This window comes from Cynara cardunculus, unplaced genomic scaffold, assembly GCF_001531365.2.
Source record: "Cynara cardunculus var. scolymus isolate 2C unplaced genomic scaffold, CcrdV1 Un_Scaffold_192, whole genome shotgun sequence".
In the NCBI taxonomy this organism is placed as follows: domain Eukaryota; kingdom Viridiplantae; phylum Streptophyta; class Magnoliopsida; order Asterales; family Asteraceae; genus Cynara; species Cynara cardunculus.
The window spans coordinates 56,147-65,961 of record NW_020200566.1 but is presented as its reverse complement, the minus strand read 5'-3'; the positions used below and the strand labels follow the sequence as shown (position 1 = coordinate 65,961).

The following is a 9,815-nucleotide window of genomic DNA, read 5'->3' as shown; positions in this document are numbered from 1 at the left end:
ATAATATTTATAACGAAATTCTTTTAATTAATATATTATATTTTTCAATCTTTTACCATCTTGTTTGTATTATTTAATATATTATATTTTTAGAAATCTATTTCAATTATATTTTGGAATATTATAATTGATTAATTCTTCAAAATATCAATTTTAGTCATTTTACATTCTTACCAACTAGTTTTGCCAACACGATTTGTTCATCAACTACCAGATAGCTTATAAGTTAACAACTAACTTATCAACTATCAACTAGCTTGTCGGCTACCACCTAGCTTACATCAGCTACTTTGTCAAACATGGCCTAAATGTTTAGGATAGAGAAATAATATTTTACTATATGTATCGAATATTTTAATAATATAATTAGTGGTAGAATTGCTAAAATAGAATAACTATTGGAGTTGAATGTATTTTTTTTTAGAGATTTTAACTTTTGAAACTCTATTTTAGAAAAATTATAGCATAGTTATTAGAGATGCTCTGAACCCTTTTATTTAAAAAGGAGAAATTGACTCAAATGACCATTTCTCACATTTAAATTGGTCTTCTAACCATTTCTTTTTCTAGGTTTACCCAAATGTCATTACTTTGCGTAATATCCAGGTCCGCAATATTAACTAAATTCGCAATATTAGCTAAAAGACAAAATAAAGTCATATTCAATCAGTTTACCATCGTAATTGTGGATTTGACCGTCGATATTGAAGGCTTGGCCGTCGTAATTGCAGATTTATGTTGAAATAAAACTTTTTTTTTTATTTTTTAGCAAATATTACAAACCTAGCTAATATTGTAGACCTGATTATTACGAAAATAATGACATCTAAATAAACCCAAAATAACGATTAAAAGATCAATTTACAGGTCCAAAGGTCAAAAGTATCAGAAGGTCTCATGTTCAAATCCAATGAGAAATAAAAGTTCTCCTGTGGCCATAAAGGTTCAATGCGGTGACTTCGGACTATCTACAAAACAGGTGGTCGTTCTAGGATTAATCAACTCGCATAGCTAGTTAGTTATCTAGGTTAATAAAAAAAAATATCAATTTACATGTAAAAAATGGTTATTTGAGTCGAATTTAATTTAAAAAATCTATTAAAAATGGTTATGAAAATTCGTAAAAACATGTTTGACGGCCTTCTCAATTCTCATATCATGTCAAGGCTTGTCTCCAATAATTGATCACAATTTTTAATAAAATCACTACCAGCCAAATTCACACGTGTCGACTTATCATTGCTTCCTTAGTAACTCCAATCCCAAACACATCTTTTTCTTTTTTAATTGACTAAGTTACAAATTTAGTCCTTGTGGTTTCCTCTTACCCATTTTTGTCCCAAAGTTGAAACATGTACAAGTGTGGGACTCACGGTTTATATTTTTGTGCTCTTTGAATCCCCGATATTGAAAAAACTGTTAAAGTGAATGGCATTTTGGTCATTTTAAGTTTCTTCGCTAACTACTAAAAATTTAAAAAGCCTTTTTAAAGTATCCACTCAAAACACTCCATCTGTCCCTCTCGTTGAACTCTGATTATCATCTCCGAAATCTTACAGTCCTTCTGGATAGATCCAAAATCTCCTGTTTTTCATTCTATATATCAAATAAGAACATCATCAACAAAAGATTATCAAGAACATGTTACTTTATTCCAGGAAATTATATACAAAGTCCTAAATCAAATTCCAAACCTAACTTTTAAAATCGTAAATCATTGACATTCAAAAGCAAAACTTGGAAATTGAAGCAGTTCGTCTTCAAAAACGTTGTTCTTGATTTCTTTACTGGCTTAGGATCGTTGAGGGACGATGAAGGAAAACCTTTTTGGATCCGTTGAAACCCATGAACTATCACAGGAACCAGAAAATCATTTGACTTGAATTGATGAAGTCGTAGATGTAACGGAATGACGAAGATGGAGATACATGGTTCTCCATGACATCCTCCCCTTTTCAGTAGGACTGGGAAGAGGACACGTCAAGAAGAAGGAAAAGAGAAGGGTGAGACTAGAATCGCAATTAAACGATGGTCGGTTAGCGTTGACGATGATGGAGCTGATGGTCGTCGGAGAAGACACGTAGGGTGGTGTTGTGTGCCACAAAGATTAGGGTTGGAAAAGCCGGTGTAACATAGAGATTGTTTAGGGACAATATGTATATTATAGCATTTTGTTTTAATAGATAAATGTGGAAAAAAGTGAAAAAGACTCAAATGCCCTGTGATATAACTGACGTAATAGATTTGTAACAGATGTGAGAGGTTGGAGTAATAAGAGTGCAAAAATACAAACCACGAGTCTCATCTTTGTATTTATTTTGATTTCAGGATGAAATTAGACAAAAGGAGTGAACCACAAGGGTCAAATTTGTAATTTCACAAAGGAATCCTAGATTAGGTGAATTTGTTTTGGTTCTTGTCTTTTTCATGCTAATTGAACATGTATATCACTTTCATCATAATTGCTCCAATTTTTTTATTTAATTAATTCACAAGAATATTTTTTCCATAAACTATGCAAGTATATAATTGTCGACTAACAAGATAACATTTAGTAATAATATTATATGTACGATTTTTATTTTTTTTAATTAAAATCAAATAATTTTTTAAATTTAAATTATTTAGAAAAGAAAAATGATTTTTTTAATTATTCTCATTGAATAAATAAAATAAAAAATTTAAAAGTAAAAAATAATATTATGTTAAATATATAAAAATATAAAGAAGCCCACGATATAATTAATGTTGTAATTTTAAAATAACAGAATATTGAAATTAACGGACCGTTTACTACATTTATCTTGGTAAGTGCTTAATAGTTCAATTATTTTACTAAATGAACATAACAAAGACCGAGAACCTTACTCTGTAAGAGGGAAGAAAGGATGAAGAATCTTATTATGTAAACTAACGGGTATAGATCAAGGACGTTCAAGTCTTTTTTGTAGACCTTGTTACACCTAAAACTTTGGATTACATTGTAAAATGAGATAACAAAGATACATATATACAAATTACATAGACGAAATAAGGCGTACCATTTTTGTTTTCTGGTATAAATCAAAGGGAACTGAGGACACACTATAGTTTTTACATTTGTTGGTGAATGACTTTGAACAATGTAAAATTAGGCCCCAAAATTTTATGTGCCCTGTTTAAAATCATACATTTTAAGAGCACTTTCAATAAGTATGATAAATTATATATTTTAAAGATTCAAGTATATTTTTGCTTTAACAACTATGGTATATCCTATGTTATATCGTATCAAAAGGGATTGATGATAAGAATTTATAACATGCTAAAAAAACCCTGTTATAAATGCTTATCATTAATCCATTTTGATGATAAAGAATGTTACTTCATAGGTAAGTGAGAATGATTATTTTTATCAATAGGAGTTTATTTGATAATGTTTTCTAAAGGGCTTTTTGAATGTTTTTTTGAGTATTTTAATGATTTATTTTTAATTTTTTTAAATAGACAATTATATAGTTTAAATATTTTATAATTGTTAAAACGCAGAACGAGAAAACTAAATGGCTTAATTAATTAGAATCTTTGTACGGAAACAGTGACTTCTTGAAGTGAAAAATATGGAGTCACGAGCCAGGATGCGCCAAACGGATTCATTGGGGCACGTAACGCCTGTATTTGGAGGCATGGTTGGTATTATGGTATATCTTAAAATAATGCATACACAGATGTATAGATAATACTGTACCAGAATTAATAGAAATATCTATTTATATGTATGGAGAAAGTTTTAAATATAAATTCTATAAATCAATTTTAACTATCCATCTAGTTTAATAAATATCTGGTTTCATAACTATTTTTAGTGTTTTCTAATTCAGAATATTGATTATAATTAGGGGTGAGCAGCGGAACCGGGTACCCGGTTACGGAACCGGAACCGCCTTGGAACCGCCGGTTCCGGAACCGAAACTGATATTAGTGGTTCCGGTTCTGGTTCCTAAAATACAGAACCGATTGAGAACGGTTCCGGTTCCGGTTCTCAATTTTTCGGAACCATTACCCGCCGGGTATCCGGTATTTTCCAATAAAAAAATAATTATTATTTTTTTATACCAAATTTATATTAGGTTTACATCTTGAAAGTACGTCGTCATCTTCATTCTTCATCTAAATTATTCATATAAAATGATTCGTATTTTTCAAATTGTGTATTCACTTGGATTCATAGTATGTAATCGTTAAACTTTGAACATTTACCATTATAGTATGTAATCGTTAAACTTTGAACATTTTTTATTAGTCTATTATGGTTTGTAATCGTTAAACAACATTTRTAACCATTATTCTATATAATTTGTATTCTTGCTTATTTATTTAGTGTTTTCGCAATGTTTTATTTTTTATTTCTAAATAACAAAATTTTAATATTTTAGGAAGCGGGTACCCGGAATCGGAACCGGTTCCGGTTCCAAAAATTTAAGAACCGCTCTAACCGGTTCTGGTTCCGGTTCCAATATCTCAAGAACCGTCGGTTTCGGTTCCGGTTCCGGTTCCGATTCTTGTCAAAAAGGACGGGTACCCGCCTATGCTCACCCCTAATTATAATAAATGAATTATGAGCATCTTATATGAAATATCGAGATAAAAATCAACAAATCATCATCATTTCCATAAACATCTCAATTGATTGATTTGTTTGAATGACAGAGTCTATATTAAAACTTCATTTATATGTATATGTGTTATATGTTATGTGTGGAGTATATACTAGCGTCTAAGAGTATGTATATAAAACTGGATACAATCAACGAGAGTGGATTGGACAGATGAAAATGAGAGAGGTAGGTAGGTGAAAATATTATAGAAGATTTTAGATTTTTAATTTGTTATTGATTTTTATTACAACTATCTTGTTGAAAAAAAAATGCAATTTTGTTACATTAAGGGTCTGTCCGTTAGCAGCTTAATGAGCTTAATAGAATTCAGAGTTTATTCGGTCAGATGTACATGATTGTATGGTAGCAGTGACTTGTTGATGTAGAAAGTGGCTTATTCAGTAAGTTTTATGAGGAAACTTTATGCGGAAAGACAGAGTTTTTTTTTTTCCAAACCTACTCCTACCAATTAAAAACCATCTTCCTTTCATCCATTAAAAAACGCTCCTAAACAAAAAAATTCACAATTAATACAAACAACTTTATTCATATAAGACTTGATAAAAAATGAAGAAAAAAAAAACACATAATTCTTAGTAATCCTTTGTCCAATCTTATCCAAATGTGAGTCCTACAAGTACTTTAGAGTTGAGATGATTGTCATCCGTCATAATAATATTACATCAATTATAGTGTACATCTTCATTTAGTCATTATTTATTATAATTAATCTTAAATTTAAAATAATAAATTATAACATTTTATAATTATAAAATTAAATCTTATATACATAGGGGTTTATACATTAAATTATCAAAAAAAACAACACCTATATATCTATCACGTATGATTACATGACAAAGATTTGGACGATCTTAGCGAGTGAGGCAACTTTGCCTAAATATAAGACAAGTTCGGATACGAACCTCCCCTGTGCAACAGGTGCGCATACAGTTAGCCTCAACAGTTGAATGAGTAAAAAAAATGTCCGTCACATTGATATGCATGGAGGCTTGAAAAAGGGTTACGTGTGGTGTTGATAATCAGGCTTTTTACCAAATATTTCAATTGTAAGATGAGATGATAAAACATATACGATTTAAAAAGTAGTTATGATCACCTTTTTGTTAAAACAAACAGCCCCCAATTATATATTATATATTTGTGTGTGTGTGTGTGTTAAAAATCGGTAAAACGCCCATATATTCTTATACCTTTTTCATCACATGTCACGGTATTCCAGTGTTGTATTTTGACCATGTTATAACTTTTATATATATATATATATATATATATATATATATATATATATAGGGGAGCGATCAAATGCAAACCACTCAATTTGTACAAACCGTGCAAACCGTNAACCAATCATAATTTTTCATTTTGTTCATTTTTTTTGTAATTATGAGAGGTTGATTAATCATTTTTATTGTGGAGGGTGTTAATCATAAATATTTATCATCTTCATTATTTTAATTTTAGAGAAATACATGAAACAGTTTCATTAATGTTAGAGAAATACATTAAACAGTTTCATTAAGTATTACATGAAACAATTTCACAACCATATATGAAACAACTTCATCAAAAAAGGTATTATATGAAATTGTTTCATATAATACTTTTTTTGATGAAGTTATTTCATATATGGTTATGAAATTGTTTCATATACTACTTAATGAAACTGTTTCATGTATTTCTCTAAAATTAATGAAACTGTTTCATGTATTTCTCTAAAATTAATGAAACTGTTTCATGTATTTCTCTAAAATTAAAATAATGAAGATGATAATATCCATGATTAACATCATTCACAATAAAAATAATTAATCAACCTCTCATAATTACAAAAAAATGAACAAAATAAAAAATTATAATTAGTTGAATGAAGTTTGTACGGTTTGTACAAATTAAATGGTTTTTATTTGAACGCTCTCATATATATATATATATATATATATATATATATATATATATCCATAAATACGATATGATATTTCATTAAATCCCATAAGATCTAAATGCACAAATATCTAGTTGCTATGAATAAATTTTAATTGCTTTAGCTGACATCATTAGTCATTTAGTTTTTCTTTATAAAAAAATATTAATCTGATATAAAACAAGATAATATGACGATTAAAGTTATATTTTTAATATATATATTACTAGAAAAGTTATCCAAATAATTTAAATATTACTAAACACGCATTTCTAACAGTTTATATAAATATAATAGTCTCCAATTATAATGACTTTTGAAACAGCGACATAAATAATTAAAATTATTGATAATTTAGAGAATAAAAAGAATGTTACATAGGATTCTTCTGCATTTGTCCCATTCTTGCTTTCTTTAACATGCTTATTTATATTTTATAAATTTAAAAACAAGATGTTTGACATTTAAAAATCAATTGTCCAAGGATCTGAAAGCCTATACAGCAAAAGACTCTAATTTTATAAATTCAACACAGTAAATTATAAAACCGTCAAACAAATAAGCAGTTAAGCTTTTCCGATCCAATGAATTGATTCTTATCTTTTTAATCCTTGCATTTTGAAGTTGAAATAAAAAACTTGTGGGATTAGCTTAACTGGTAATGAAACTCGAGTTTTTTGAATCATACCCAGAGATCAACGGTTCAAGTTCTGTAAAACCACTGAGAACTGTTTTATGAATCGGCTTTGTACAGGTGTACTGTTTTTTTCAACAATGACACATGAAGAATAAAAGATGCATTTTGAGAAGACGAAAATGAAAAAAACATATACCCTTTTCTTTTCTTTTTATTTTTCTTTTGCTTTTCCATCTTTTTGGGTGCTTTATTTTATTTAAAGATAGCTTTATGATTACAAAAATAACCCAAAAAGATTTATCTAAAACCTAATTGTTATTGGCCGTTTCGTTTAACTGATAATATTTAGGTTTATTTTATAAAAAATGTTACTTTGAGTGTCTTCAAAACTACTGAAAGTATGGCTGACTTTTGACCTTGGAGTCTTGTACCGTGATTATCTAAAGATTTATGTATTTATGTCTCAAATAACAAGGAAAATTCTTTTCTTTTGATAAGTGAGCGTGATTTATATCTGGAAAATTCACTCATTCTAAAATCCGAACATCAATCTCCCTGACACACTAGAGTAATTACTGCTTGGCTCCTTATGACTAGTTACTAGTTACATACGATATGATCATATATTTTTAAACTTAATTTGGTGAAACGTTCATGGTTTATATTGTTTAAAACCAAATTTATTATCTCATTTCATACCATTTATATTTTGCATATTTTCTTGTTATTACTTGAGTTGTGGCATACTGTTAACAACAGGTGATGTAGTACAAATCTCATATTCCTTGTGTTTAAATCCAGGAGCTTCCAAAACCCTTATGACCATAAAGGTTCACTTGCGATGACTTCAGACATTCGTGGTCGTCTGAGGATTGGTCGTTGCACGTAAACTGGTCCAAATTCTCACAGTTATCTAAATGTTTTTTTTTTCAAAATATGATGTTAAATTACACTATAATTTGTGATGTTTGCTTTCATTTCAAGATCATGTATTATTTCTCGATTCACTAACCTTGTTGGAGTTCTTTTGAAATAAGACAATCATTTATAAATCATGATCTCATCCATATCAGTACGTACTTTATGCAAAAAAATAAATATAAAGAAAATACCTACGTAATGAAAAACACATAACACAAATTAGAGTAATCGATGTAAACAACAAAACCCGGTATTAATCAAGAATGAATCGTTTTTCAAACTATCGGATTTGAAGTTTTATTGTAAGTTAACAGAAGCTATTACGTAATTAAAATACAAGAAAAAAGGTCGGAATTGCTGATTCCAACCCGCTTTTTAATGTTTCTTATGTATCTAAGCAAATATATTAGATTGTAATAAAACTACAAATTAAAGATTTATTCACCGAATTAATTTACACTAAGAGTTAGAAGATATATAAAGAGAATAAACTTGAAAGGACCATTTTTAAGCTCTTTCAATGCATCGTATGAATACACTTTCCAAATCCGGAGGCTTGAAGTAATCTCTAACGCCATTACAATGGCTTCTGGAAACCGCCTTTCTCTTCATTGGAGCTCCTGGACACTTCAACAGACATGGAATCCTTGATTCCGGCGTCGTTGGAGTCGTACAACACTCCTTTTCTTCTTCTTCTTCTTCTTTGTTTCCTTCTTCTTCATGGGTTTTTCCTATTTCTTTCTTTGTGTAAATCGGCTTCAAGGGACTCATGAATTGGATTCCAGCGATGACCCATTTCTTGGCTGTTGTTTCCGATTCCATCGTTTCTTCTGCGATTCCCATGTTAATATTGAACCCCAAATGGGTTTTAAACAAGAAAAGGAATGAAATTTGAGGGATAAGATGTATGAGAAGTTGAAAAGGGAAGTTGGGAGAAAGTGAATAAGGCAAAGGGGAAGAGGAGAGAGTGAAAAATGGGTTTTTTTCTTAAAGTGGGAATGGAATTGGAATAACAATGGGAATTGAGGATTGATGGAGGTAAGGGGACATGGGAGAGGAGGGTGGTTTTGCTTTATAAGTAAACAATGGAGTTGATGAGAGGAAAAAAGAAGGAAAGTGTGGATGAGTATGAGTTTGAATTTATTAATGAATGCTTAATTTTACACATTTTTCCCCATAACTTCATCTTTTTTACAAACAACACCCTCAACTTTTGTTATTTGCACTGGTGTTTATAGGACCACCATAGTTTTAACTTTTAACACATTTACCTTGTGTCTATTCAATCATATAGTAGTCAAAAGCTTCTATTGAAACAATGAGGTTCTTGTTGGCATATTCCGTAGCACCCCTTAAAGTTTAGCGTTGCATAGTTCATACCTAAAAAAATCCCATTTGTGAAAATAAGTTGAGTGGATGCACGGGAGTTCACTCGGACATATATAGGTCCACCATTGAGTACATAACTGTAAGATATAGAAGTGTAAACCATGTCTTATAATGCTTTTAGTCCATAGTCCCATGTTACCTTTACGTATATTATTATGGCAAGTTTTATTTCTTCAATGTATAAAGGCGCTAACAAATAACTCTATTTATCCCCTACCCCATGTAAAATTATTGCGTACAGTTAATATTATATATATATTCAATTAATTTTGAGGACAAATTCAAT

At 29.7% G+C, this 9,815-nt stretch overlaps 1 protein-coding gene across 1 annotated transcript; it reads right to left on the bottom strand.

Annotated features, from left to right (window-relative positions):
* Positions 1-8,417: 8,417 nt before the first annotated feature.
* LOC112501472 (cyclin-dependent protein kinase inhibitor SMR6-like) lies at positions 8,418-9,190 on the bottom strand. The gene has a single exon (XM_025105112.1). It carries the CDS (start codon positions 8,981-8,983, stop codon positions 8,648-8,650), a length of 336 nt encoding a protein of 111 aa, XP_024960880.1. The 5' UTR covers positions 8,984-9,190; the 3' UTR covers positions 8,418-8,647.
* Between the last annotated feature and the right edge of the window lie 625 nt (positions 9,191-9,815).

Excerpts from the sequence above, each read along its gene's own strand:
- LOC112501472 (XM_025105112.1), bottom strand. The coding sequence starts at position 8,983 with ATGGGAATCGCAGAAGAAACGATGGAATCGGAAACAACAGCCAAGAAA.